General features: G+C 36.3%; 2 protein-coding genes across 2 annotated transcripts in view; one reads left to right on the top strand and one right to left on the bottom strand.

The window, feature by feature from the left end:
- Positions 1–301: 301 nt before the first annotated feature.
- On the bottom strand, positions 302–12,660 carry TSPAN19 (tetraspanin 19). The gene is given in 9 exon segments (XM_062622361.1): positions 302–2,499; positions 3,693–3,776; positions 5,090–5,233; positions 7,103–7,213; positions 9,004–9,078; positions 10,326–10,456; positions 11,298–11,370; positions 11,495–11,587; positions 12,637–12,660. Coding segments are annotated over 9 exon segments (801 nt in total). The 3' UTR covers positions 302–2,433.
- A 2,859-nt stretch (positions 12,661–15,519) lies between these two features.
- Positions 15,520–27,628, top strand: part of LRRIQ1 (leucine rich repeats and IQ motif containing 1) — a 107,397-nt gene continuing 95,288 nt past the window's right edge. Inside the window, exons 1-8 of the mRNA XM_062622360.1 lie at positions 15,520–16,054; positions 16,578–16,740; positions 17,769–17,880; positions 18,481–18,575; positions 20,538–20,624; positions 20,797–22,002; positions 22,962–23,114; positions 25,815–25,965. Of these exons, the coding sequence (XP_062478344.1) occupies positions 16,612–16,740; positions 17,769–17,880; positions 18,481–18,575; positions 20,538–20,624; positions 20,797–22,002; positions 22,962–23,114; positions 25,815–25,965 (1,933 nt within the window). The 5' untranslated portion in view covers positions 15,520–16,054; positions 16,578–16,611. The remainder of the gene's footprint in view (positions 16,055–16,577; positions 16,741–17,768; positions 17,881–18,480; positions 18,576–20,537; positions 20,625–20,796; positions 22,003–22,961; positions 23,115–25,814; positions 25,966–27,628) is intronic.

Raw genomic sequence — 27,628 nt, 5'->3', positions numbered from 1 at the left:
CAACTTGATATCTCAGGGAGAATGCAGCAATCCTTGCCTTCGAAGGGCTGACAAATCAGTCGAAAATTTATGGGAAAGAATTAGAAGACAAACCAACGCAAATGATGTCATAGTAGATCCTTCGTCAGAGTAAACAGTACTTAGCAACAACTAAAAACATCAGTGTTATCAGCGTTGTTCCCAGGCTGAAAGTCGAAACCACAACACTGCACCAGCTACCAAGAAGGAGAAAAATGGCTGCTACTGCTGAGCCCAGGACAGTACCTACCAGAGACTGTTTGATCAGGAAGATGAAGTCTACAAAGTCTTCTTTAGGCAACTGGAGGAGGAAGCCTCATGGTTGCTGGCCCCTGCCTTCAGGGAACCACCTGACACATGCTCGAAAGACAACATTGTTTGGTACAATATTGCAAAATGAGTGGTTTAGGGTCGCTTAAAGAATGACCAGCAAAGGTATAAGGAACAGCAGTTTTAATATGATTTATAAAGGCATGACTTAACAGAATTTGATGGCAGGTTCACTCTATTACTGATTACATAGATGAAGTATACAAAGGAAAATCAAGGTAAAATCGAGCTAAAGGTGATTGATACAGACACTGAAGGCAGTAAGGGCAAGTGGGACCCTCCCACTGAATCATGAGATTCAGATCGGACACCTTTGCTTTCTAAACTGTAGATGGAATCCATGTGTGGCTGGATCTAGTCTTAGTCTTAGACTTGGTCAATGATGTTCATCTAAGGGGTTACAAATATCAGTTAGCAGCAGTTTGCAGTTTTAAGGTGGATCTTATAAATTGAGTCAATAGAATTTAATACAACTGCTATAACAATCTGTACACACACCCATACATAAAGACACATAAAAGTATACCTGTTAAAAATTCCAGTTGAATCAGTGCAGTATTCACATCTAATGTCTCAGTATTTCTCAATGGGTGAAGGTCAAGGAGTGGATGACTTCAGCTCAGATTCCATCTTTCAGCAACAGCCTGATAGTCCTCCAGTTATCACAAACTTGAGAGTTTGTGAACTTTGAGCAGTGTCCCTCAGTCAAAGCATGCTTTACCACCCAATTCATTACATAAAGGACAGGGCCTGTCAGAAACTCATGAGATAGAGGAACAGCCCAGAGGATTGGAAGGAGGAGGGAGGGGAGTAGTAGGGAGAAAGTTACACCACCACACACAAGCAACCCAGGACATTTCTGCAGTGTTGACAATACTGAGTCAATGCAGGTGATCAAGAATCAAGCTAGATAAGATAGTCTGCTGCTTCTGATACACACAAGGAGGAACTGGTTGGAAATGTAAAGATCAAGGATCTCAGCTGCAATGACCATGACACTGTGGACTTTAGTATCTTCTTCGAATTGTATTTTCAGAGTGGATTGCTTCAATAACAAGATTAAAATCTCTTAAACCATTACAGAGATCAAGGTAACAGGTATCTGCCATTCCTAACACAGATAAACCTTTGAGTAAGATGAGGGACTTCATCACTGTGTTTCTTAGATTTTTGCTGGTGGCAGAACGAAAAATACAAGTCAGGAATGCAGATTCTGTTCCAAACTCACTAGTCACCTCTGAATTTTAGCTCTCCAAATAAGAAATCCAGCCCGTGTTAGGCACATGAAATGTAAATTTTTTAGACTAAATAAAAAGAAATTACCAAATTTATGGGCATCAGAAAATAAATTACTGAAATAAGAAGTCTTAGACAAAAAATAATTAAAAATGCCACCACCTTTATTTGTAATACCACACCTTGCTCATCTCTCATCACAATATTTCAATCACCTCCCTGCTCAGAGGATAAAGAATGTTTTAGGGTTTCAAGCTTAGTCCACCTAAACCACTGAAGCCATTTAAATGAATGGAAAAGGCCATTCAGCAAGAAGAAAAGATGTCTACTACAACACTTGTTAGAAAAAAGCTGCTAAGAGTCCAGTACTAATAAGACTGAAATTTTTTGAAAATTAAATTGCACTGCAGACAAGAAAAAAACAGAGAAGGACTGGAACGAAAGGTAAAGGCCTAAAGAAATATAAGTAATGTTTAGTAAATATTTTTTCTTGACTGACCCTGAAAATGGGTTCCTTGTGTTTTAAAATGCAGTATACTATGTAGTACTATCCACAGCACTCTGAACTAGTTGTTCCAGAGACTCGGGAAACTACTATTAAACTTCTTAGGAAGTTTTATAAACCAACTAATAAATGACATAGTACTTCAGACATTAATACACACAATTTTGTAGCATACCACCATATCCGTAGTCATGAACAATAAACAAACATATTAAACCCCAAATGTTAATATCCTAGTGATTACAATATGTAGAGCCCAAACCAAATTTTAGTGGAAGCAATTTCATTGACAGTCACAGGCACGGATCAGATAATTCTTGCACCACAGCAATGCTCAGAAGAGGTCATGGAGATATAATATTCTTTCTGATGTTTCCAAACAGCAGACCAGTCAGTGTGATCAAAAATATCTGAGAAAGAGAAAAGGATGCATTAAAAACAACAAAGAAAGTGTTGACACTCACTCATGACTGAGTCAATATGACTGCTAACCTGGCTTCTATGACTGACAGTGCAGACAGATATAAAGGAGAATGACCAGGACATGCCAGAAAATACAAGCTGAATTCTTTGCTGTGGTACAGGCTTGCTGTGTGACCTCCAGCAAGCCACATCCACAGAAGTATCTTGAAATCTATTTTAAGTGGCATATAATTCAGTTATGTATCAAGTTTTTCAGTGCTCTATGAATCCAAATACGTTTTGACTCAATGATCTTAAAGATCTTTTCCAACCTAAATGATTCTATGATTCTTGCTCTTAACCTCTTGAATGGCGATAATAGTTCTTTCCCATCTGACTAGAAGGTGTCAATGATAGTACACTGAAGATCATGAGACACTCATGTACTTCGCTAGTACATGAGTGCAGTATTTGCTTGTACTAGTGGCTAGTACAAGTATGAATAAAAAATATTTTTATTACTGAACTAGCCCATCCAATAGCTGTAATGTTTTTATTACATACTTCTGTGGGAAGGTACTACATATGGAAGAGGTAAAATAGGACATACTTTTAATTCTCTGTGTAAAAATAAACTAAACTCATTTTCAACCTCACAATTCTAGATATTATCAAAAATCTTTCTGCCTGCTCGATGATACTCAAACATCAGGGTGTCTGTGGAGTAAATGATCAGTTCTTATTGCCATTATTAATATGATTTTGGTTTTATATTGATTTATTCCTTTTCACCCAATAAAATTTTCTCACAGATATGTGTGGGAGGAAGGATTTTCATGATTTTGTAATTTGATTTAACGTATTCATGGACTAGGTTCTGTACAGGTACAGGACAAAAGAGGTCTTTTGCTCCACAGATTTTACATTTTCTGTAACTGCTTCCTGTCCTTGCAATGCCATTTGCTTTCACAAGTCAGGTCAAACATTTAATTCAATAAGCTTTGGACACCAACATCTGTGATGGTGCTTGAATATATGGGAGTTTGTTGGTAAACAGTGCTTGATCTTACTTCTACTTAAAATTGATGGAAAGCTTTACAAAATTTTGGAGAGCATGCCAAAGCCAAATGGCAATGATTTGACTTTTACTCCCAGCAGAATATCAATATTTTGTGGGGTTTTTGCTTAAAAGTACTCTTACCTGTGTAATTAGCAGGCTGACAGTAATTGCAGTTAAGATCAAAACATTGTTTTCAAACCATGTGTTTAAATGTTCTTCACATCCCTAAGCAAGTACAGATGAACAGATTTCAAGAAAAAATAATTTCAACTTTGGAATACATATTGCATCTTTATAAGAGCATACTTTAAAAATATATAGAATAGGACTTTCTACATGTTATGATGGGTTCTAATATTTACTTGCCAGAAAGCAAATAGATCAGTAACGTGTACTACAGAGAGTTAGCTATAGCATTTTTAAAATTATCTGAACTGAACAGATAATACTTAAGTATATCTGATATTTATGGAAATCTGATATGGAAATGTTCCAAAGCTTGTGAATTAATCAAAAGAGAATTTGTTTTTGTGAGAGTGTACTGAGAGCTTACCTTACAAGTAAATGCGTGAAAGAATATTTTCAAGTTTTCACAGATTCTCATGCATTATGCATCTTGAAACGCATGTGCATGTTTTTCAGATCACAGTCTATGCCTATTGTATTGCTTTTTAAACTGAATTATAAATCTTTATATAGATTAAAATAGCTATAAATAAAACAGATGCTTTCTATACTTTGAAGTGATCTTTAATAATTACGAGGGTTTGTAGAAAGGGAACAACTCAAGACTGATGAGCAAAGGGAGACAATACCAGATGTCATTTGATAACATCCTTTCTATTATTTACTCTCTTACACTGTCAAGAAACAACCTGTGCCAATTGAATTTGTGTTCTCATTGGATAGTCCTATTAACATGTGAGGGTATATTGAAGAAAGTAGTATGTATCACTGGTTCCTTTATATAAAGAAATGCAAATGCTAACATGAACTGGTCTTGGGAAACACATCTCATTTTTCAATGCCTTGGTCATTCCTTTTGTCCTGTAAAGTATTGGAGGTGCTCTGGAAACAGTACAAACAGGTGGAGACATTGCTGACACTCGGTAAGTAATGAATAGTAATTACAAGTGGAAAATGTACTGCATATTTTTATATATGGCCACTTCCCAATGTCATCACTGATTTCCACAGCATGAATTTCTGAATGCCAAGATGTTTCTTGCTTCATAAACTGCTACTAAATGTCCCCATGTAATACTGATCAGGCATAACTTCTGTTTTCTTGAAGTATCCTTAATCTAGAACTGACTACATGACTGACACTTAACAAGTAAAAAATAAGTCTTCAGAGTGACCAAAGACAAAAAAAAAAAAAAAAATAAAGAATATTATCAATACATCAATACTTCGGCAAGTGGAAAACATGTTTTGAGGTTTGGTGGGGTTTTTTTGATTGGTTTTGTTGTTTTTTTTTCAAAGTCCATTTTAGTAGTAAAAGTTACATTCATCAAGAGAGGTATTCTATTTCTTACCTTGCGGTACATTGAACCCTTTGGGACATCACAAAACCATTTCTTCAGACTGGATTTTGTGCATGAACATGGGATCAGAGTACTGTTTTCCTTGTTTTTATTCCTTTCCCACTGTGTAACATTGTATCTTCCACAGCATTCCATCTAGAATAGAAATACTGTAACTTGTTAACTACAACACCTATAAAGTCTGTCACACAGAGGAATTTCCACCCCAATGAGTGCTAGCTATTAGTTGATTAAATTAGCTAGATAGTTTCTCTCTGCAGAGAGGGTTGGAGCTAGACGATCTTTAAGGTCCCTTCCAACCCAAACCATTCTATGACTCAATAATTCACCTTGTGTATCCACCATTTCCTATTATATCCACTGAGTAGCATAGACTTAACAATAATATGATCTTAAAATATGCTTTTGAAAGGAACCTCCTTGTAGACATTTGGAACATAAGTAAATATGAAAAAAAGAAAAAAAAAAAACACAAACCCAGATTAATGTAAAATATTTTTACAATCACCCTTAATCTTCCAAAGTAATTCCAGTGTAGAAATTGTGCGTAAGCAGTAAACTATATTAAGGATATGCTCACTGTGGAATATTACAAAATGAAAAAAGAAAACTATATAGGAAACAAAAATAATTAATGTTATTTCATAATCAATGTGATAAATCTGGGGACATTTTAATAAAGCATATTTTGAATATAAAAATAAAACCATATACACTCTGGTTTACTCTGGTTGAGAAAATTAAATAAAGACCAGATTTTGAAAACTTTCAGTTTTTTGTTTGCTACTTCTAATGTTGTATATACAAAAACTCTCTGCTCTTATCAAAAGATACTATGCCCTGTTCAAATGGATTATCAATTAGCACTTCCCAATAATCTATTTCAATCCCAGTCACACAAAATAAAACCAAATCACCAAACAGCATTCCGTGGAGAACGGAATTCTTCTCATGTAGGAAATTCCTGCAGTTTTTCATTCTGAATCAGGATAAAACTTCAGAAATATTTGCATTGTTTTATGGGATGGAAAGTCTGTCATATTTTAGCTCAGATTATACCAGCACATAGTCTAGCTGCACCACTGACATAATGGAGTCACCATTAATCACTCGAGAAATCATGAATGCAATGAGAGAAGACTGGATTTTCAAAGAACATACATTACAAATACATTTGTATTCTTGAATCTAGACATACATGCTTTGTGTGTTAGCTGGAATCATAAATTATCTTCAACATTTGTCAAGAACTGTGTAATTCACCTCTGCAAGAAGTCATGTTAAGGGATTCACACCTGATCTATAGGAATATATTAAACCATATTTAATTGCTAAACTGCAGTGTTTATTATTAAAAGCTCATGATGCAGAATTAATTTGCAGGGTGGATAGCAGGCCACAGCCTACTGGACAAAAACATTGCCAATAACTTTCAAAATAACTGATCCCAAGCAAGTGCTTTAAAGGACTTTTCTGAAATAGGAAACAAATTACATGTTGCCAGGCCACAAAAATTATTATGATTAATAATTAAGAATGTGTGCTGACAGTATTGATCTACAAACTCATTTGAGGCTTTAAGCATTACTTCTGAGAGAGTCTCAGTGCGATACCTATTCAAATGCTCTGCAGTAGGAGCTCTGGTCTGACATCATAGTATCTCTGTCCATGGTTCAGGTCAGTCCTGAGGCCTAAAGCAGACCAAGTGTTTTATGATACCTAGAGCTGCTGAAGATATTAGAAAACACTTTTTTTTTTTCAGCTGCAGTAAACTTCAGTGACCAAAACTGTCTGCTCCTAGATAAATTTAGAAATCTTTCAAAGTCCTAATTTCATCCATAATAACCCACATAACAGCAAAGAATCTGCCTACCCACATATTAGCAGCCTATCTTGAAAAATTCATCCTTCACTAAAGGAGTTGTTTTTTTAAAGTAAGTTCTAATTGGTATACACATTTTGGCTGTATTTTTGGTGGTGATAATTTATTGGATTTTTCCTTACATTGTGCTGCACAGCGTTCAGAATGCTCCACACAGGTTCCTGCTCAGCCAGACTCTTGTTCCCATATTCAGAAATAACTTCATCAATTCTGTTGTTCCATTGATTGTGGACCTGTTTATTAATATTTATAGAATTTGAGAGATGCATATTGAAAGAGTGTGGATGGATAGTACAATCTTTGATCTTTCATTGATACTCAGGTTTCTTCAAGGGTTACTTGCAAGTGGCAGCATTGTAATCAATTTGACAAATAGGATCCGAAACATGTCATAGCCATTGCACTAATAGGAAAGTTGAAAGCAAAAGGGAAAGATAAATGAAGTGATCCAAATCACAAAAAAAACACAGGCAGACACAAGGTGATTAGCCTAAATGGAGCCAGAAGAGACAGGGAACATAGTCAAGATGCACCTGATCTGTCTTGAAATACTAAATCCTACCTGTCATACTTATTTTTAGTAAGCACAGCACCCTACATTAATAAGCAGAAAACCAAAATTGATTCTATACCTGGTGTGATACACACTTGTGTGAGCACCATACAATCTGGCCAGGACACATATTGCTTTGGGCTAGGAAAGTAAGCAGTTCATGTTGTCCATAGATTAGGGTCTTTGCAGACACTGTTAAAATAACCCTTCAACAACAATTGGAGTGGACAAGCTAATCAGACATAGAGGGTGCAGCAGGGAATGCATGTAGACAATAACTCCTAGGCTACTGGAAGGAATCATTACAAAACAAGAAAAAATGTGGTTTCTCTAACTCATTCCCTTGCTACAGTCATCCTAAAAAAAAAACCTCAAAAGCTTGCTGAATGAATGATGTTACCATAATTTATTATACTTCAGCAGCACTTAATTAAGGTTGAGATCAAGTGCAATTACAGCTGATATAAAATAAATTTAACTGCAATCTTTCCACCAATTTTCCTAGCACAAATAGCTGATTCCAGAATGCATCACTGCTGACAGTTCAAATCCTTCACCATGTAAAACCATCATATAAAACAGGGAGGTCATCACTATAAATTAACATTTAATAAAAAAACTTGATGAAAAAGATGCATTTTGATGGAGTAAAACTTATTTATTTGTGTTGTTCTGACTTAATAGCATCAGGATTTGGAGAACTGTATGAACCTTATGAGGCTGGTGTCACAGGAGGTTTTCTCAAACCATAGATTTTGGAATTATGTAATAGGAAAGCAGCCAGACCAGTATGGATTCAGTACCAATTGCCTTTCATATAATACTGTGAGGATTCCTTAAGCTATTAGACTTGCTATATGTAGAAAAATAAATGTCTGAATAAAGCTTCAAAGCAGTACAGATACTATTAACATCCATGTTGGTATTTATCTTTGCTTCCTGTTGTGAAAAGCGAAGATACATATTCCTTATACTAGAGCTCTATCGAAACTAAAATACAGGCCTACAATTCATTAGTATACTTTTCATCCCATGATACCAATGACTCCTACTATCAATTGCAAAGCAGACTACAGTTATCACCTGCTAGGAGATACAGGTTAGCATCTAATGCTTTCTTTTACCTCTGCTGATGTCCAGGAAAGAGGGACTTTCTGGGTCATCCCTCAAAGAAGAATAAAGCTGTCCCTTACACTGTTGATTCCACATTCCTGAACAAGAGAGTATGTTTTGTTGCAGAGGATAAACTGGTAATATGTTTCCATGCCCACCCATTTACAACTACTGAACCATGATGAATTCCTCAAATTAAGTTTTCTACATCTTCTGCTATACCTGGTCAACATACAGAATAGTCAAGTTCAGGCAAACAGTGATACAGCATAGAGTGAGAACTATTAGAATTTTTTTAATTAACTGCAAGAAACTATTCTGAAATTATCATCAGTTTCATGTAGTTTATTTACATACCTCTTCTTTCTTTGCAAATATAAGCAGCAGTATTGCCATATGGGTAACAAACACTAGGATTTGAAAACTCATATACTGGGGAAGAAAAGCAAACAGAAAAAGAACTAAGTTATGGATAAACATAATATTGAGTATTTCAATAAAAAGTCCCAGGAGCTCATGGATGACTCATGACTTCATGACTATTATTTAGAGTCATTTGAACAAAAGTAAGAAACATTTTTTTCCTGGAAACCCTCAGAAAGTGACATCATAGTCCAAGAGGCAGGCTTCAGGCAAAGCACAACTCACTGATTTGGGCTTAAAGGCAAAGCCATGACTTGCAAGTGAAGAACAAAAGCTGTCCTTAAGCAGCTGTGCTCCACTGAAGAAAACTCATTTCATTCTTTCCTCTCTGAATTACCATGGTAGTTAAGTCTCATGCCTTGTTAAGGACTTTTTTGAGCTATAAGATGCCCAAGCAAAAGAAAATAATAACTGATTGCATTAATTTTCAGTGAGATGCTGAGACACTAGATACTTCCATGGAAATTGGAAATGAGACAGTTCGTTCTCTTTCATCAATTAATAAATTGAGGGAAACAGGGCAGTAGCAGGACAGAAGAAGGCACAAGAGCCCTTGTTATAACATCAGGGCTCCTCTCACAGCTGTTCCAACTGATATTTGTAGTGCTTAATAAATGAATCAGTAGAACAGTTCTCTGCTTTAGCCTTCACATAGTCTAAAACAGATTGCTCAAAAAGGGTAACAATAAGCAACAGACAAAAATATAATCAAAGTGACCATAAGAATGTATAATTACCATGTAATTTTTCAGAAGTCAAGATCTTATTCTCTTAAAAGCAGAATTATATATAAAGGTAGGCCTACATGGGTAACAGCTTTCCAATCATACTCTGTTTTCATACTGCAGCCATAATGTAGCTACCTGTGCCATCAACCTGCAATATTTTGGGGCAGGTTTTTCTTTATTTCTTCGGCATATACTAAGCACATGAGCACATACTGAGAGAAAGTTAGTCTGCATAATTTCAGTACTAATTTTAAAACCTCTAACTTAAAAAAATACAGAGGTTAAAACGTTTGCTATTTCAAATTGCAAGTGCTCTGACATTGAAAACAATCATCCAGTGATATGGAAGGATATTCAGTTTTGCTCAGATTTCATTTGAGCTGGGACCTTGTCTGAAAATATCTTTGTATCTGCAGATTTCTTAAGGACTGTATGTGGAAATCACATTATCAAGACAATATTACAATTTTCATGCACACAAAACTCCCCTTCATTTTACAAGAAAGTTGGAGTCTGATCTACACTTACTGTAACTAGTAGACATTTGACTTCCACAACACTTCCAAGTAATCCCATGGCTGATGTAAAAGTAATAACAGATACAATTCCAAGTAATATATAGGAAATAAATGCCGCTAGTTGGTTCTTGCCTGAAGAAACTGTAACACAGTACATTCATACTGTTACTTTTCTTTTTGAGACTTCACTTACAAAACTTATTCCAGAAAAAGAATAAAATCTTTGCAATGCCGTTACTGAAAGTGTGGAAATAGCAGAATGGTGAAAGGATATTATTATTACTTACGCTATGGACAGTCAGAGAAAGAAAAAATTTTCATAATGTAGGCAATGGTAAGAACATATAAGATGTAAACAGAACATATTCAACTAAACAATGTGAACCACTCACAATGAAATCAGAGAACAATTACAAGTTTGCAGATATTTCTTTGCATTTGGCAAAAAATTAGTAGCACATGTACAAATACTATGCAGACATATAGTTCTCATTAAATCCAGACTCGGATTCAGTGCTAACCTCCATCTTTGTGATGAGCCACTTTCCCCATTCCGCTCTAACCATTTTTTATTAGATATAGAAAGTAGCAGGAGGTTTCATTACTCCCATCTCAAATGCTTCATATCAGAATTACTATGTTGGATGGTTCCCATATTATCAATTGGGAACTGATGTTCCTTGGCATAGCCAAGGCAGACAGCTCATCGAACATCCCAGCTGCGGTTATGTGACCCAAACCTTACTTCTTTGTGAAACGATTTGCTAAGACACTCTGGGAAAAAGGAATATCTATATGGAGAGACCCAAGCTCCAACCTATGTTTATTCCACCCAAATATCCAACTAAAAGATCTAATGTCAAGAGAAAAAAAAACAATTTCAATCCAATACTGCCACCTTGTGAAAAAAAAAAAAATTCTGTCACTGTTTATGTTACCCTACAATCATTTGAAACAAAAGAAAAATTCTAGTTATACTCACATAACACACTGAATAAATTGTTTCTGTCAAATAAAAGCCACAGGCCAAATGTCAAAAGCATAAGACCCAGAGCCTGGAGAAAGAAAAAAAAAAAAAAAAAGAAAAAAAAGGAGAAAAAGCATTATTGTTTTAATTAAAAACATTTTAAAAAAATAATTTGAAGCTTATAAATAAGAAAAAGAAAACAGAAATTTTACCAAGAAAATTCCATTGAAGACATTTAAGTAGTACTTCTGAATAATTATTTTATCTTTTATTTTCATTCTTCTGTTTTCAGTTTTGAATCACAGCTGAAAAGATAATTATATATTTAGTTCAATATGAAACAGATATAAGTAAGCTTATCAATTACAATGGAATTTATTTTCTTCAGCTAATGTTTTATAAATTTAAACAGTCACCTCATACATTGAACAGAAAAATAGTATCAACAGTAGAAGCATCAAGATGGTGTCTGGTCTCAGTTGCCTCTGATGTTACACTCTACAACATGTATTTTTTTTACCTTTTTTTTTCTTAACTGCTAAAGGCATTTGAAGACAACATGTATGTGGCAAGATTTATATTGCAGAGATGGCAAGAGTTACATAGTCTGGAATACACTTTTGCTTATACATTTCAATATACTTAGTTTACTAATTATTAAAGATACCAGCTGAAATGAAGAGACATAACCATAGTAAAGACATAAGCTCTCAATTTTAAGTGACCTAATTCAATTTTTGCTGAAAATAGCAGATACAGCCTAATTATTTCAGTGTGATTTAGCACACAGTTCTAGCAAAGCCGTAAGAGCTGTCAAACTATGCTACTGCCTTGTACTAATCTGGGGTACCCTTTGCACTTTTGAAGTGAATCTCCTAGTCACTCTGCTTACTTTTTTTCTCTGTTTTTGTTTTTTTTTTTTAATTGTGGAATGCAACAGGATGTGAAAATTTGAATTCCTTTCAAATGAAACTGAACCAAGAAATGCACTTCATCTGTCATCAACAGCAAGTCAATGGAAGGGCAAGCAGAGACCCTGCCCACAACAACTGCCCTGAAATACATGTAAAGTGTGCATTAGACCCTGAGTATCATCCAAGAATCACCCTTGCAAATGCTTGCAAATGTCAACAGGGCCACAATAAAATCACATAGGCATTCATATCTTGAGCATAATTTAGCATATTTCAGTGTGGAAGACCCCTAGCACTGTAAACTGTTTGATGCAGGATTTCTTTTTATATACATATATATCATTATTGATATTATTATCATCATAGCACCGTATCTTCTGGGCCTCTCAAGCTTTTTGCAGAGAGAGTGAAACTTGTACCTGCCTCACGCTCCCTTTCACCTGTCTTGCCTCTTCTCTAAACATACTCTAGGATTTTAGTCTGCCTGGCTTTGTGGTACAAGCCGAGAGGAGTCCAAGAGCAGCAGCGTTACAAGATTGACTGCAATGGCAGCCATCTGCAGTTGTCCTGCACTTCTCATGTGTTAAGCAGGCAGGCACAGAAGCATGCATAGACGCATGAATGTAACCAGCACAGGCATAGTCTCCAGAAAATATTTTCTAATGCAAAGGGATTTGTTTGAAAGGAATAGTTCTTGTCTTCTGTCAGAATTACTATGGATTGATTACAGTAAGAAGTTACATCTTCTGTTATTTGCAAAACAGAAAAAGAAAAAAAAAGACAGAGATGAAATTTCTGTGGTCAGAAAATATCTTGTGTTAACAACCTATTTTACATGTAAAACGTATGTTACGTATGTATCAAATTTGTTGATTAGAAGATTCAGCAAACACAAGCTTTGCCTGCCCTGTCAAGATCCTCATGCCTGGATTCTGAATATTCTGTTGCAGAAATGTAGAATGAAGAAAGCTGTAAGATTCTCAAACTAGCTCTGTAGTGAGTTTGGGTCAGTAATACATGATGTAAACTTATGGACTGTATTAGATAACTGGTCTTGCACTTTCCCAGAAGAAGATTCACTATGTTAAAAAGTAATAAAGGTTCATCAGAATTTTCAAAACCATCATGTGTTAAAACATTGGTGTGATGTGTTGTCCAAATAAAAAACCCTCAACAGTATTTCACTTGAATACTGGCATCTGCAATAGTTTCTGTTGAAATAACTGCAGTTTCTATGCTTTGTTTTGAGCCATTTTAATAATAAGTCAGTTTATCTTCAATAATTTATCTGAAAAACAGAAATATTAACTTTATAAAATTATTTACATTTTACATTACATTGTTGCTTCACACTAAAAATCCTTATCAGCTCTGAATATTTCCATCCTACCTTAAAGAGAACAGTCTCATAATGGTATGTTTCTTTCTGAAGTCCCACTTAACCACATCCTTACAGCAGAGAAGTTTTCTTCTGTTGATCAGCCCTGACTTCCTGGTTACAGGGAACAGGCCTACAGAAAAAAATCTTTTCCATTGGCAAAGTTGTTTGCTAAAGGCATGACATAGTGCCTGTGGTCTTCAGTCACCATGATTACAGCCTAACTTGCACGTACAAAACAAATACTAAGTGCACAGTCAACTCAGTGCTTGAAGGCTTAACCACATTGAAAAGTTCACTGATTACATAATTCTGTAAAATAAAGGACATTTCAAATGGATGAGTTTCCACTGTTTTAAAATTTATATATCTTACTCATCCATAACACTGATGAGAAATTGATAAACAGTTGCCCTTGAATCCAGTATTCTGAGGTTAACATCCACAAGTCTTTCAGAAAGGTCCTCAGTTTATTTTAAAGACAGTAGATGGAAAAAAAAACCTGCTATCATAGACTCATCATAAAATCATAGATTGCTTTGGGTTGGAAGGGACCTTAAAGATCATCTACTTCCAATGCCTCCTGCCATGGTCAGGGACACCATCCACAGCTTCTTTGGGAATGCTGTTCCAATGTCTCACCACCCACTCAGTAAAGAACCCTTGGCAGATCCTTCCCATTACTCAAAATTGCCCATTACACAAAAGTGCCCATTTTCTATGTAAAACCTGTCTTTACCTTTCATGTCTTATTTTCCTGTTATACCTGTCTTTGTACCTTGGTATTCCTCATTTAACTTTGGGGACAGATGCATGGCCTAAAACACCATTACACACTAAAAGTATAATGTCTTCACCCTCCCTGCCCAGTATGATTTTGCTAGACTGAACTGTGTGGAGTCCTTAATTCCCTGACTGGGCATTTTCTGCAGGTCCCAAAGACCTGTATGTGGCTAATTGTAGCAATTTCCCATCTCCAGGTAGTTTATAAAGGAATAGCATTCAGAAGAGTTCAGAATCTTGCCTAACATTCTGCTGTTGCTTTTTCAATCAGATTCTGAAGTGTTCATGTTCCAAATCTCAATTATTTTTGAATCTTACAAAGTGAACATGGCCTTTGTTTGTCATTTAGATGAGTAGCTACAGAACAAAATCAAGGGTATACATGTAAATTATACAAAGCTGTTTAATGAACAAGCAAATGTAACAGATAATAACCCATGCCCTGTGGCAGGCTGCTAGAGATTGGAAAGTGCTTTAGGTTCTCAGGCACACTTTACATGTATTTCAGGGGCAGTTGCTGTGGGCAGCGTCTCCACTAGCCCTTCCATTGACTGAGCACCCACTTGCAATTAATGTTGATGGACATTTCTTGATTTAGTTTCATTTGAGAAGAATTAAACTTTTCACACTCTGTTATAGTCTGAAAAAAAAAAAAACCAACCATAACAACCCAAAACAAAACAAAACAAAAACAAAACAAACAAAAAAAAACAAAACAGAGGAAAAAAAGTGAATAGGAGTCTTTCCAAGCTATGACAGGGCCCCAGCGTGTGATCACAGCAGGGATGCCTGGTGGGTTTTCATTTTTTATGCCTCTAGAGTTGCCCTGGCATAAAGGAAGCAAAATTGCAGAGGTTTAATGCATCTTTATATAGTTTATCTTTGGTTTGCTTTAATTCTTTTTTCTGATTAGTTGCTGATTCAGATTTATTCTGAACACTACATTCCAGTTCACTGCTTATAATAAAAAAGCATTAAAAAGTAAAACAACACACAAAAAAGGTTTGCGAGGCGCTTGGTCCCATAGAGCGGCCTTCGAGGGGCCGCCTCCCCACCGGCACGAAGCGCCACCTGCTGGCAGAGTTTGGATACTCCGGCTTGCCTTCCCAGCAGCGGCTTCCCGTTGCCTTGGCGACGCTTTGCGGTCAACAGGGCGGTAGAGGGATTGTAGTCGTCCCGCGAGGGCCTGCCTAGGGGCGGTTGGGGGCTGCGGAGTTTCACGGCCGAGGGGTGGCCCGTCTCCGGAGTCAGCCAGGAAGGCGGACGCTTCGGTAGGAGCTCGGCTGAAGGAGGAGTGAGTAGCTGCACGGAGTAGACCGAGGAGACTGGAGGGCTATGGGCTCCCGAGAGGGAGGACTACAGCCCCCAGCACGCAACGCAGCTACTTTGCGGTCATTCCGGGAAGCGGCGGCGGGCGGGCATCCTCCCTACCGCCATGGCTTCTGGGAGGTGTAGTTCCTCTCAAGAAGGACCTTCTTTGTACTAAACTTTACATCTGGAATGCGCTCTGCGTGTTCTTTCTCCTGTTCCAGGAGCCGGCGACGGACGAGGCTCGCTGGCTCTGATGGAGATGGTCTGGGCTGCCTCCCCTGCCCCCTGACTGGGGCTAGGAGTGAGGACTGGGGTGCGGGTTGCAGAGGGAGAGGGGGGTAGCTGCGGACCCCTTCCCGTCCTGCCTGCATCGGTCTACAAGTCTTGTATGTACTTCTGTGGGTTAGTCTATTTCTCACTGCTTTTTCTGTATTCTTGCAACTTCATCGAATGCTTTCTGGGTCCTTAGTGTTATTTTGTAATTTTTAATATCAACTATATTTATATATATATTTAATTTGCAGCTATTAGGTTTGCGGGAAAAAAAAAAAAAAAAAAACCAAAACAAACAAACAAAAAAAAACCACCAAAAAAACCCACAAACCTTTGTGAGGCTTAGATCGTAGCACTAATACTGTCCACTAGGAGTAGAGAGCAGGCAGACTTTTTTAATATACAAATTTAGTAACACCTGCAGAATTTCGAGGGGGCAGCTGAGAGGAGAGTCTCATCACAAACAGTTCTCTTATTTGCTTGCTAGTATGGAGTGAAGTTCTCAGAACAAACTTCTGCTGTTCCTTTCATGTTTTAAGCCAACTGTTCAGCAAATACAGCTAAGCTTATGCTAAAAAAAGCATCGTCCTTATTTTGTTTCATGCAGTGCTGAAAGTTAGTATTTTCCTTGTGCAGATTTGAAAGCAGATAAGACACTGTGGAAAGTAAAATGTCAGAAGATACTGAGGGAATTGAAAAAGAAATAGAAGTTGAATTAAGCAGAATCGTTGTTTCTTCCTTTGAAGCAGATGACCTTGACACAGAAGTATCAGGCGGAGCTTTGAGAGACAGTGAGGCAGTAAGTATTCAATGGGCTAAAAATGCTTCCATTTCTGCTTGAAAGTAGTATGGGCATTGGAAAGCTAATCTAATGAATGTTTTTTTTCCTGACATACCTAACCTGGGGATTTGTTCTGAAAAGTTGTGTCAGTAGTAAAGCTTCATGAAAAAAACTGTAACTTCCAATGGTGACAAGACAGTAAGACAGATGAATATCAGCATTCTGCTTAAGTGAGGAAATCAGACTCAGAGGTAATGTTTTGGTTTAGATCCTCTGAAGCAGGAATGTTTTATTAAAGTTGATGAGGTAGATTAAATCTGGATGAATAAAACAATGTTTCTGCATTTAAATCTGTATTTAAATCTTACAAGATACTGTCTAATGTTTGAAGACTTCCTGTTATTAATTTAATATAATTTGATTGCTTAAGTCCTCTTTATTCTATGACTTCTTATTTTGGAAACATATTTTCTCTTGAAATCCAGTCATAGCAAAAGGATTGGTCTATAGGTTATTAGGGTAGATTGTACTGGTTGTGTGTGACTGTATATCATATGTTTGATATGACATAAAGATCAGCAAAGGCATCAGTGATAATTATTTATGCACGCACATGGTGAATGTCAGCAATGCTTACCACAATTTACACATCTGAGAGAGGGCAGCCCATTTCCCCAAATCCTTGAGGTATTTGTTAATTTTTGTCTTAACCTTTTCCTTAATTTCTCGATCCAACACAATTACACAGAAAATGTTAATTGTAACATGTTTATGAAGGTAGCAGAAGAGAAGTTGCTAAGATGTGTTCCAATCAAAATTTACTTAGAATGTAATTAAAAGTGAGAGTTATTAATTGTTCAGTAGGTAATAAGATTGTGGAAACAGTGTAGTAATTGGGAACAATGTTGGTAGCCACTGCTACTAAATCTCCATCAATACGTTATAGGTGAAGCCAAAATGAGTATTCTTGCATGTCAGGTATTTACCTCTGGTCATGATTGTGAGATGAAGATGCAGAATTTGTGTCAAATACTGTGTTTTTCTAGATTTCAGATGACTTGCCAGAATCAGTTATCTCCTATTTAAACTTCATAAAAAGCAGAAATCAAGATGCTGAAAAGTTTATACTGCAAGACTTAGAAGATGAAGAAACTGCAAGTACGCAAGCGTCACAGATAAAATATTTATGCACCTCATATTGCCAGTGGAAGTTAGACTAACAATCTGAAGCCAAGTTCAGAGTTTGTATGCCCAAGGAGCTGACATTGTCTGTTCCATTCCAGTTTTTCACATCATCTTGGGTTTCACGCTCATTTAGTGTAATGGTCTTTGTGAACAGGAGATTCAGTAATTGTCTATATATTTTTATATTTGAAGAAGGTTTCTTTTTATAATTTTGTTTGGTTTTTTGTAATGGGCACCTTCTCATTGTAGTTCTTTGGTTTTGACCTGTCTGATACAAGTTCTACTGTATTTTTCTACATGGAAAATGTTCTGCTGTGTTCTATGCTGTGGAATTCTCTTTCATATCCAGTATCATTGTGTGTGTTCCAGATGCACGTATTTGCTGCTTTTCATGTACATAAATGACTCTTATATATACTAGAGTAAAATTTGGCTTATTTAAGAGTTTTAAAGGGAAATAATGTTTTATTTTACTTTAAAGAAATACAGTAGCAAAGCAATATCGAACAGAAGTGAGTACTGGCAAGGGATTTTATCTCTGTGTACTAAATTATATATTTATTTCTTCTTTAGGTAAGATTTATGGAGTAGTTTCTTGCCATGCTTCAGATTACTTGGCAAAATTGGCTTCTGAATATTATGAAGATCCAGAACAATTTAAAAAAAAGGTATTCGCTATTTAAATAATATTTATAGTGAACAAAATTCTATTAATTAATCTTTACACTTGCTTTGTTGACCTCCTAAGGAGACCTATAGGTGTGTTCAGTTTTGTTTCTGTCAGACTAAGGTATTAAGATGAGTTTGTACATGCTGTTCTTTATAAACAGGTCATCAGCTGTAATACACCATATTTATAAGTTTTAAAATTTGGAATAAATTTTCTGTATCAGTAGTTGAGGTGCTCAGCACAAAAATCAATAAGATGAATTAAAACTGAATAATCTTTATTGTTAATTATTTGCAGAATATTATCTCAATAGTATGATAACACTTTTAAAATTCTCTAATCTTTTTATCATGATTAGGAGGATGTGCTACTATTAGTCTTGCCCTCATATATTCCATTATTTTATAGAAAATTTAAAGATAATCATGTCTGTAACTTTCATAATCAAGAGCTATCAATCTGGATTCTTTTACATTTTCATAGGATTTAACTGAATAACTTGCTGAAGTTTTTAGAAAAATATAAAACTGTATTGAATTTAATCACTTTTAATTTGTTGCCTGGCTTTTATTAGTATGCACTTTTTCAAACATGATTTTTTGTTCTCAGAACACCGTTGTTTAGCACAATTAGTTTATGTGACTTCAGTTGCATTAGAAATATTAACATATGCCCCCAGCAGGTGATGAACAGGTGGTAAATGAGCAGGAATAAATTGCTTCTTGACAGTAAAGAACAATGAAAGAAACATAGCAATCTGCATGTCCATAGTACTACTTCCAAGTAGATTCCTTAAAAATTTACTTTGAAACAAGTTTTTCCCCTGTGTGCGTAACAGTATTAATGCATAAATATAGTGGTTAGTTCCAGAGAAAGGAAAACAAATCCCACATGCAAACCATTCATTTTTCTAAGTCAAAATATAAAATATATTAAAAAAAACACATAGAGATGTTATGTGTTTTGAGAAATGGTCCAATATATATTACTCTAGAAAACAGTATTTTGACTGATACATTTACATTATTCAACGTCTAAGGATTCCAGTCTCTGGACAAGGTGGGGCATATCCCCATTTAGACACTTTGGTAGTGTTGTCACTAGCACAGTCTTTTTGGAAGTGAGACATGGAGACCAACTTCCTCCTTTACAGAAGGATCTAGACATTTAGTTTCCTACTAGCTCAACAGTATACTTCTGAATATGCATGGAAAACAGTGCTTAGACACCTGGGAGACTTTATGCCCCAAGTTGGAAGTGCTAGTTTATTTATACTGGTTCCTTCATATCCTGGTGTATATTTGATTTGGCTGATACTGATTTATCTTGGTTCCACTAGAAGTTATGTGGTTCCGGATCAGCCTCTTTTTTTTAGGTACTTACTGTCTGCTAATTTTCAGTCAGATGTAATTTTCAGATAATTCATACTTTTTCTCACTGAGAATATGTTGGGCAAGGAGTGAAATGCTATTTATTTGCAAATAGTGAGAAAATAGACTTGAACTTTCATTTCTGTTGAGGAACAATTTCAGTGAAAAGAATTATTTAGCTTTACTGAACAGAATTCCGGTTTGAAAGATTTTAAGATCAACAGTGACGTACCAGTGCAATTAAAGGAAGATTGTTCACACTACTTTCAGAGTGTTTTGGTTATGTTTCTATTATCTACCTGTACTTTGAATAGTTGTTTCACAAGCATAGTTTTCATTTTCAATAGTAGTACAGAATTCAGAGAGGAAGGTGGCAGTTGTTTGGGTCAGTACCAAGATGCTGATTCTGTGAAGGTACGCATCCTTCAGTACACAACCAAATCTTTTGTTACGAGTGTAAGTGCCCAGTTGTTTATTTTATTCTTGCACATTTAGGCATTCATAAAAGTGCAAAGTCAAGAAGACGGGGGAGATAGGAGAGAGGGTGGTTTGTGATGTTCCAGGTTTTATGCAATATTCACTTAAGTTAATTTGTTGTGCAGAAACACCAAATTGCAGTAGAAGATGAGTTATGGAAAGAAAAGAAAGCTTGGAGAGACAAAACGATGCAACATGAGGTAAGGTTCTACAATGAGGTTTTGTTGAAAGACTGTGAGGTTACTGTCATACCTTGTGGAATCAACGTTATTCTGAAACAGTTAATACACCATATTTATTTATGATAAATATGTGTCAACACCTGTCATATTTTAAAAGTGTTTGAAGTCTATCCTTATTGTTTGGGCCTAGGAATTGATCATGAAGCTACAGTTGCAAATGGAAGATGAGAAAAATTCCTTGGAAAAGCAGAAAGCAAAAGAAAGACAACACCTGACAGAACAACAAAATACAGCAGCTGTGAAAATTCAAGCTAGATTTAGGTCATTTTTGGTCCATAAAAAATATGCTCCCATTTTAAAACAATGGAAAGATGAAATAAAAAAGAAGCAGAAAATACTAGAAGAAATAGAGAGAGAAGTGAAAGGAAAAGAGGAAAAAATGAAAATGCGAATGGCAGAAAATTGGCAAAAGAAAGAAGAATTAAAAAAGAGACAAGAACTTCTTGAAAGACAGGAATATTTGGAACAGGTGAGGAGATGTGAGGATTATGAGAAAAAGAAAGAAAGCCTGAGACTTAAAAGAGAAAAACAGTTGCAAATAAGAAGAGAAGATCAGAGAAAACTAGGAGAAAAAAAAGCAAAAGCTGTGATGAGTGAAAGCACAGAAGAGAAGAAAGGAAACATAAACAACCATAAGCAGACAGAAAATACAAAAGTAGTAAGAGAACAGGAGGAGGAAGAAGTAGAGGAAGAAGAAAAACAGGTTAAAATGATGGATGAAAAAACATATTGGATTATTCCAGCAGAAAGAACTTTGACTTCAACATCAAATATGCTAGGCTCTGAGAAGGAGCACTTTTTTCAAGTAAATAATGACAGCATATACAAAAATTCAGTAACACATGTAGGAGAAACTTACTCACAAACTAGAGATCTTAATAAAGCTTCAAATAATCATACTTCAAACAATGAATCTGTTAATTTTGGAACTAACAACATGGTAGAAAATAAGGCAAGCAATATATGCAGCAGTTCAGCAATCGTCCAACCAGATGATAGTGATAAAGAAGTCAAAGATCACGTTTCTCAGTCTGAAACAAGGAAGAAAACTGTGTTTCTAATGGAAGATGCTAATGAAGTCAGAGGGACTTCAGACAAAATTCAAGATTCAGCTGAGTGTTCCATTAGTATAATTCTTCCTGATGATATTGAAAAGAAGAGAATAAACTGGATGAACACATGTAAATCCTGGTCTAAAATACATGAAGAAAATCAAAGAAAGAAAGCAGCTGAAAAAAAACGAGCAAGGAAGAGTTCACTTAGCAAGATGCCTAAAATGCCTCCATTAAGTACAGAAAAGATAATTCACAGCAGCCCTTGGTGTACTCTGAAGCAGGTAACTATACAGAGTATTTAGAATGAAATTGGAAGCTACAACATAGCTTTTTTATTATTATTTTATTTCTTTTTAATTCAGTATGTCAACAAATGGTTTTTTGGAAGAGGAGGAGATTATCATTGAGCAGGATATAGATCTTTGTGAGACTTCCTCTGCACAAGTGCAGAATAAGGGCAATGAGAATTTGCCTGTTTTTGAGACTTTTGAATGCCTGTAAGCATTGTGGAGCAGACTAGTGTGGTATTAGTCATCAGACAGTTGATAGTATCATAAGTCTATAAAAGGCAGGAGCACCTAGCTCCTATTTTCTGTTAAATTAATGTGTTTTTTGCCTTGGTATGAAGGTCTGCATTTCAGCTTCTGCTTATCTAGCCCCTTCAGAGTTTTGAGAAGAGTAGTCTCTTCCAGAACCAAGACATTGATGATCAGCTTATAGATGGTGGTTTTGCCATAAATAACATCTCTTGGTTCCCAACACCTACTTTTCTTTCCACTTGCTAACCTATCACTGTATGCCTGTTCTGTGCTCTCATCTTGATATCCAGTCTGATATGACTGCATATGCTTTTAGTCTGAACTATTTTTGTCTAGTTTTGTACAGTCACTTGTTATTTATGGTAGTGTGGTGGGAAACAATTCAGACTATTGGTTGCTCTGTTTGGTGTTAATCTTCCACCCATTCAAATTTCATGTCATTAGTAAAGCACTGGTTTTATTTGTTATAAGGTAGATGTTAAAATCAATTGTTTTCTTTACATCTTCTCCCGTTTAACAGATCAAACCCATCATTGTCATCCTTTTCTACATGAAAGGATTAGCATTAGTTGCTTGCATTTTTCTAAAGTGTAAGTAGAATGTAGTTTGGTTCTTTTTAAAGAAAATAGCCATAATGTGATATTGTACAAGAATGTTCAATACACGCACAATTACTTTTATTTATCGATAAATTCATGTAGGTCACAACACTTACACTTGAAGATTTGCCAGCTTGTAGTCTCTCAACGTTATCTGAGTGTTCAAATCTTCAATTTTTGACTCTGAGGCGCTGTGGACTAGTTGCACTGGAAGGACTAAGTAGCTGCAAAGACCTGAAGTATATCAATGTGGAGGTACCAAATGTGTTTGATTCTTTATAATAACCCAGGTAGAACTGCCAGTTCTTCTGCTTAGTTGGTTATACAGTTGTGTCCAACTGTGAATATATAGCTTTTATTGCCTTAAGAACATAGGAATGTCAACAAAATACTCTCAAATGTTAACAAAGTTATACCAGCAGATTTGCATTGCATATAAAAATTTGCATTGTACTAAAGCAATATCCTGCAGAAGAATCAAACTATACTAATAAAAGTGCATGGTAGTATCAGTCTAGGATTAGCGTTAGTATGGCACACTGATAGATCTTCATTACCTTAGATTTATGAGTGGGCAGATGCTACTCACCATAGCAGATGCTCAACTTAAGCAGAAATGGGTAGAAGGAAAAGTCCTTTGCAATACACACAGTGAATGTTAGTAAAATTATTCCCATATATACTCAAGGAACAGTATAGTGTGTTACACTACAGGTATAATGTCTAGGTACTTCTACTGCAGTGTCTTACATGGCCTTGTAAATTTAATGACAAAGGAAAACTTTTTGCTCTGTGATGCATCTTAGTTCCAGAGCTTGACAATTTACATGAAGCAACTCTGTTCACATTTTTCATTTCATGTGCTTTAACAATACCAATTCAAAAGAAAGATAATATGCCCTTATTTCCATAAGGAGATGGGAGACATGGTTACTTGGGACATGGAGAAGGCTGAGGTACCTAACGACTTTTTTGCCTCAGTCTTCACCAGAAAGTGCTCCAGCTGCACCACCCAAGTCATATAAGGCAAAGGCAAGGACTCAGATAATGAAGAACTGCCTACTGTATAAGAAGATCAGGTTCAAGAATATCTAAAGAACCTGAAGGTGCCCTAGTCAATGGGACCTGATGAGATGCATCTACAGGTCCTGAGGGAATGGGTGGATTAAGTGCCTAAGCCACTATGCATCATATTTGAGAAGTTGTGGCAGTCCAGCAAAGTCCCCACTGACTGGAAAATGGGAAACATAGCTCCCATTTTTAAAAGGAGAAAAAAGACCCAAGGTGTGTGATGTGGTTGACATGCTGGAGGGAAGGATGCCATCCAGAGGGATCTTGACATGCTTGAGATGGGCCCTTGCAAAGCTCATGAAGTTCAAAAAGGCCAAGTGCAAGGTCCTGCACCTGGGTTGGGGCGATCCCAAGCATAAATACAGTCTGGGTGGAGAAGGGGTTGAGGGTAGCCCTGTGGAGAAAGACTTGAGGCTGTTGGTTGATGAGAAACTCAACATGACCCGGCAGTAGGGCATGTTGAAATATCTGTATCTTTTTCTCAGTTTTCTTAGCAATTATCAGGATTTGATAGTTTTGGGAATCTGAAAATACAAGAGCAAAATATCAGTATAAGGACATAGTATCTGTGTCTCCAGCCTTCCTGAGATTGGTATTTTTATGTGATTTTTTTTTTTTCTTTTGATCAAATATTGGCTGTCACAGAACAGTTTTGGGTTTGTGGCTTCTTTGGGTTTTTTGTGCTGTTTTTTTTTTTTTATTATTAATGTTTATTAATTTAAAATGTTATGCCTTTAAAAATACAGAGGATTGCCTCACTATGATATATAAGGATAATTTAGTTAAGGAAAAGACTCTTAGATATATTTTAAGTAGGCTTTATTAATAATTTAGTAATTATACATGTTATTAGTTATAATATTTCATACTTTTGCTGTGCCAGCTAATGTGGCAGTTGTCTTCTATTCAGCATTAATGAAGAAACAGCCTCTTTTGTCACAGTCCAAGATTGGTTCATGGATATTTCTCACATAGCTAAAGCAGCTGCCTCTGTTTCTCTTGGACATCCATTTCTACTTGATATTGCTCCTCATTTCTTTTGATACAAAAGCTAACATTTGAGCCATATCAGTTCTCTCCTTTAACTTACTGATGCAACTGAAGAGGCTGTCCAAGGGCAGGAATTCGTGTTATGGCTTCCAAAGGAAACCTGTAAGCATTTCTGCCTGCAGCTGAAGGCAGTGCCTAAATCCAGTCAGTTTGTTAATTCTGGAATAGGAATTAGACACTTTGGTTTAATAAGTATGTTGCAAAGGCAAGGAATTAAGGTTTGAGTATTTGCAGGTGAAAAACAGGAAAACAGCAACAGCAGTAAATAGTGAAATAAAAATTTGAGGAAGCATTATTAAAACGGTTTTGGGAAGGGGATGTTAAAAGAGCAAGATCTCTTGGGAGCAGAACTTTAGCTGAGAACAGTGTTAATGTTTGTGAACAAAATATTTCTAAATGCAGATTTTCACTCTTTGTTAATAGATTCCAGCAAAGTCATAGCTGTTTTCGTTATTGTCTAATAAATATGATGGTTTCTATTCCGTTTTTAATTTAGTCTTCTAAAGGGCTTTGGGAAACTGGGGAAGCATAAATAGAAAAGACCACTCTATCCTTAACTTCTCCTTACACTTTTTTGTACAACTTCTGGGCATTTTCAGAGCCAGAATGAAGTTTGAAATACATATTTGTTCTATTCCAGCAGGACACTAAAGACAGCTTCTGTGACTCATCAGTTTATTTTCTTAATGGGAAAAAATAGAGATGCCCTTACTCCTAGCTAGAAGTTTAGGGTAAAAATAAGCTATGATGACCTTCTTAATTCTGATGACCTAGACTTAATTCTGACGTTTCACTTCAGATGCTTTTTAAGATTCTCATTTTCCTTTATTGCAGGAAAACAACATTCAGATAATTGACTGTGAAAATCTAGAAAATCTTAGTATTCTTATTCTGAGTAAGAACCATCTTTCATCAGTTTTTGGCTTAGATGACTGCATAAATCTTCAAAATCTTGAACTTTCCTACAACAGAATCACTCGGATTGGTAAGAAAATTAATGAAAAGTTATTCCAAATTGTATGACAATGATTGTGCTGTTTATATTCAGTTATACTTCACTTGGATTCAGGGCCAGCGAGCTGCTAAAAGAGGATGACAAAAGAGGCTTAGAACAGACCTGCACTTTAAAGCATACTCAACTTCACATTTGTAGTATGGCTTAGCTACTGCTGTGTGTTACTTCTACCAGTTTGTGTCACTATTGTCAGTCAAAGAGAACTAAAAATCTTTCTGCAAAGGCACCTAAGATTACCTGCGTTATCTCAGTTGGAATATGTGAGTAGGCTGAGTTCAGTTTATCTACAGAAACAATATAAAGCCTAGCTTTGCAACTGCAAAGAATTACAGTGTGTTCTTTACTGACACAGTAACTAGTTGTATAGAAACCATATTATCTAGTTATTATTATTCCACTCTGCCTCTTCATTACTACTCATTGCCCCAAAGCTGGAAAAAAAGAACGAGTTTCAGGTAGAATCATAGAATCATAGAGTAGTTAAGGTTGGAAAGGACCTTAAGATCATCATTTAGGCACAGCAGGTGTGCCAACGCCTATTGTTTCTACAAAGGTAGTTATATTTGTCAGGCCCAACAATTGGCAGGCAACAGGTGTACCTTTAGCAGTCAACCAGTTAGAATTTATATGTACCCAGACCACACAAACAATGCATCAATACATGAAATCTTTCTGCCAAGAGAGAGATGTTTTCTCTTGGCCAGCAGGGCATTTTTCATTACCTCTCTGCTTGTACTGCTACTTGGACTATAAAGTGCCTAAGGTGCAGGGTGTGTCTCAGCTTCTGGCAAGTTGTTTGTTTGTTTTTTTTTTATTGCAGTGAGTTTTGTTATGTAAATTTCATATAAATGTAAGCAGTATCCAGAGCCTTTTCTACTGACAAATGTTCAGGAAAGTGTAGCATGGTGAAAATATCAGAGAGCTTAGCTGTATGTAAGTGGTGAAGACAGTTTTTTGATTTTAAAATTATGTATGCCCATGCTAAATCTAAAGATGTTACTGGGAAAGACTGCAGAACTGGGAATGGAAAAGATATAAGGAGATTCTGATTTTGATCAACGTGACCCAGCAATGTGCACTTGCAGTCCAGAAAGCCAACTGTATCATGGGCTGCATCAACAGGAGCATGATTAGCAAGTCAAGGGATGTGATTCTTCCCATCTGCTCCTGGAGTACTGCATTCAGCTCCAGGGCTACCAGTGTAACAGTGATATGGACCTGCTCAAGTGAGTCTAGAGGAGGGCCACAAAATACAACCAAAGGACTGAAGAACCTCCCCTGTGAAGATGGGGTGAAAGAATTGGGCTTGTCAAGCCTGGAGAAGAGAAGGCTCCAGGGAGGCCTTTTAACAGTCTTCCAGTACATAAAAGGGGTCTACAAGAAAGCTAGAGCATGTAGTAATAGGACGAGGGGCAATGGCTTTAAAGTAAAAGAAGGTAGCTTTAGATGAGATACTAGGAAGAAGTTCTTTACTGTGAGGGTGTTGAGGCACTGGAATAGGCTTCTCCAAGAAGCTGTGGCTGCTCCATCCCTGAAATTGTTTAAGGCCAGACTGAATGGGGCTTTGAGAAACCTGGTCGAGTGGAAGGAAGATGTCCCTGCCCCTGTCAAAGAGGACTGGAACTAGGTGGTC

The sequence above is a fragment of the Pezoporus occidentalis genome, unplaced genomic scaffold, assembly GCF_034315485.1.
Source record: "Pezoporus occidentalis ecotype Australia unplaced genomic scaffold, CSIRO_AGI_Poc_V1 ctg240, whole genome shotgun sequence".
Classification (NCBI taxonomy): domain Eukaryota; kingdom Metazoa; phylum Chordata; class Aves; order Psittaciformes; family Psittacidae; genus Pezoporus; species Pezoporus occidentalis.
Note: the sequence above shows the minus strand (reverse complement) of the source record. Positions and strands in the feature narration are given on the sequence as shown.